We start from the raw sequence: 1,291 nt of genomic DNA on the forward strand, positions 1-1,291 counted from the left end.
TCCTCCCAAAAAGAAATCTTTTAACTGTAGATCTAACCCCAAGCCTGTTGAGATAAAGTTTCTCTTATGAACAGCAGTGCCCCCTAAATCCAGACTGTTATTGAAGAAACTACCTGGGCAGTAATCCAGACTCAGAAGATCTGATTCAATTAATATTAGTGGTAATTGGAGGAAGGTTACGTTCAGGCAGAGATACTCAGTAAAGTTCCTCTAAAATATCCACTAGACAGCAGAGAAACATACGTATAAATCCAGGACATGTTACTAAAGTAGTGCCTGGTCACAAACTGATCTAAACATACACTGCATTATCGTAGACAAGGTAAATTGCTGAGGTACTCAAGGGCACAGTGATGCTGCTACTTTGCCATGTACTTTTGCCTTTCACATCTATCCTGACCACTTCTAGTCAGGATTGAGTGTCCTTTGCCTGACTACCAGCCACCTCTGGGAAGCATTTGATGCAAGCAAAAATATGCTACTGGATCTTAAAGACTCCAGCTTTCCATAGCAAGTGTTCTGTAGATCAGTGCCAGTCAGTAGACCATATTTTGAGAGAAAAAGCACTGGACCTAGCTGCTACACCACTGGTTTAAATGAGCTAAGTAATGCTCTTTTTTTTCAGAGCTAAGATCCATCTGTCTATAGTTTGCACTGTGTTGTCCATACTGGATGTAACTGGGAGACTGGTTTCTCTCCTTAGGACACTCTGGCATGTGCTGAGCTACTGCAGAGCCTGGGGATGCTACTGTCAGCACATAAAACAGACCCTGTGATTGTTGGCCATGCTGCTTGTATCATCAAAAACCTGAGCCTTTCCAAAAACAGACAGGTAGGTACCCAATATTTTCCATAAAACTATACCCTGGGAGGTTGCAGTTATATCAAATCAGCATTACCCACAGAAAGATATTTTTTTGTTAATGAAACATATGCCAAGGACACACTACACAAAACTGTGTGTATGAATAAGAGGACCTGATGTGTCATAATTAAAGGGTTTGGGTTTTTTTCATATTTTTCCAATACAATACAAAAATGCTAATGAAAATAAGAAATATCTAATTTTTTCCTATGAGTGATGTGGTTACCTGATTTGAATGACTGCATTATAGGTATATAATGTACTTCTGTCAAAGACATTTCACACTTATTAAAGCAACCATCCATGAAAATCTAAGGTTTGTTATAAACTAGCCAAAACACTATTTCCAATATTTTTTTTCAGTTATACTAAGATAAGAATTATATTAACTTCTGATAGCTGTGAGATCAATTTTTTTCAGGGAAA

The 1,291-nt window shown here is 38.0% G+C and overlaps 1 protein-coding gene across 1 annotated transcript in view; it reads left to right on the forward strand.

Moving 5' to 3' along the window:
* LOC104537974 (vacuolar protein 8-like) overlaps window positions 1-1,291 on the forward strand; it is a 23,685-nt gene that overhangs the window by 17,691 nt on the left and 4,703 nt on the right. Inside the window, exon 10 of the mRNA XM_010181010.1 lies at window positions 704-832. Coding sequence (XP_010179312.1) covers window positions 704-832 — 129 coding nt within the window. The remainder of the gene's footprint in view (window positions 1-703; window positions 833-1,291) is intronic.

The sequence above is a fragment of the Mesitornis unicolor genome, unplaced genomic scaffold (assembly GCF_000695765.1).
Source record: "Mesitornis unicolor isolate BGI_N332 unplaced genomic scaffold, ASM69576v1 scaffold14010, whole genome shotgun sequence".
Classification (NCBI taxonomy): Eukaryota; Metazoa; Chordata; class Aves; order Mesitornithiformes; family Mesitornithidae; genus Mesitornis; species Mesitornis unicolor.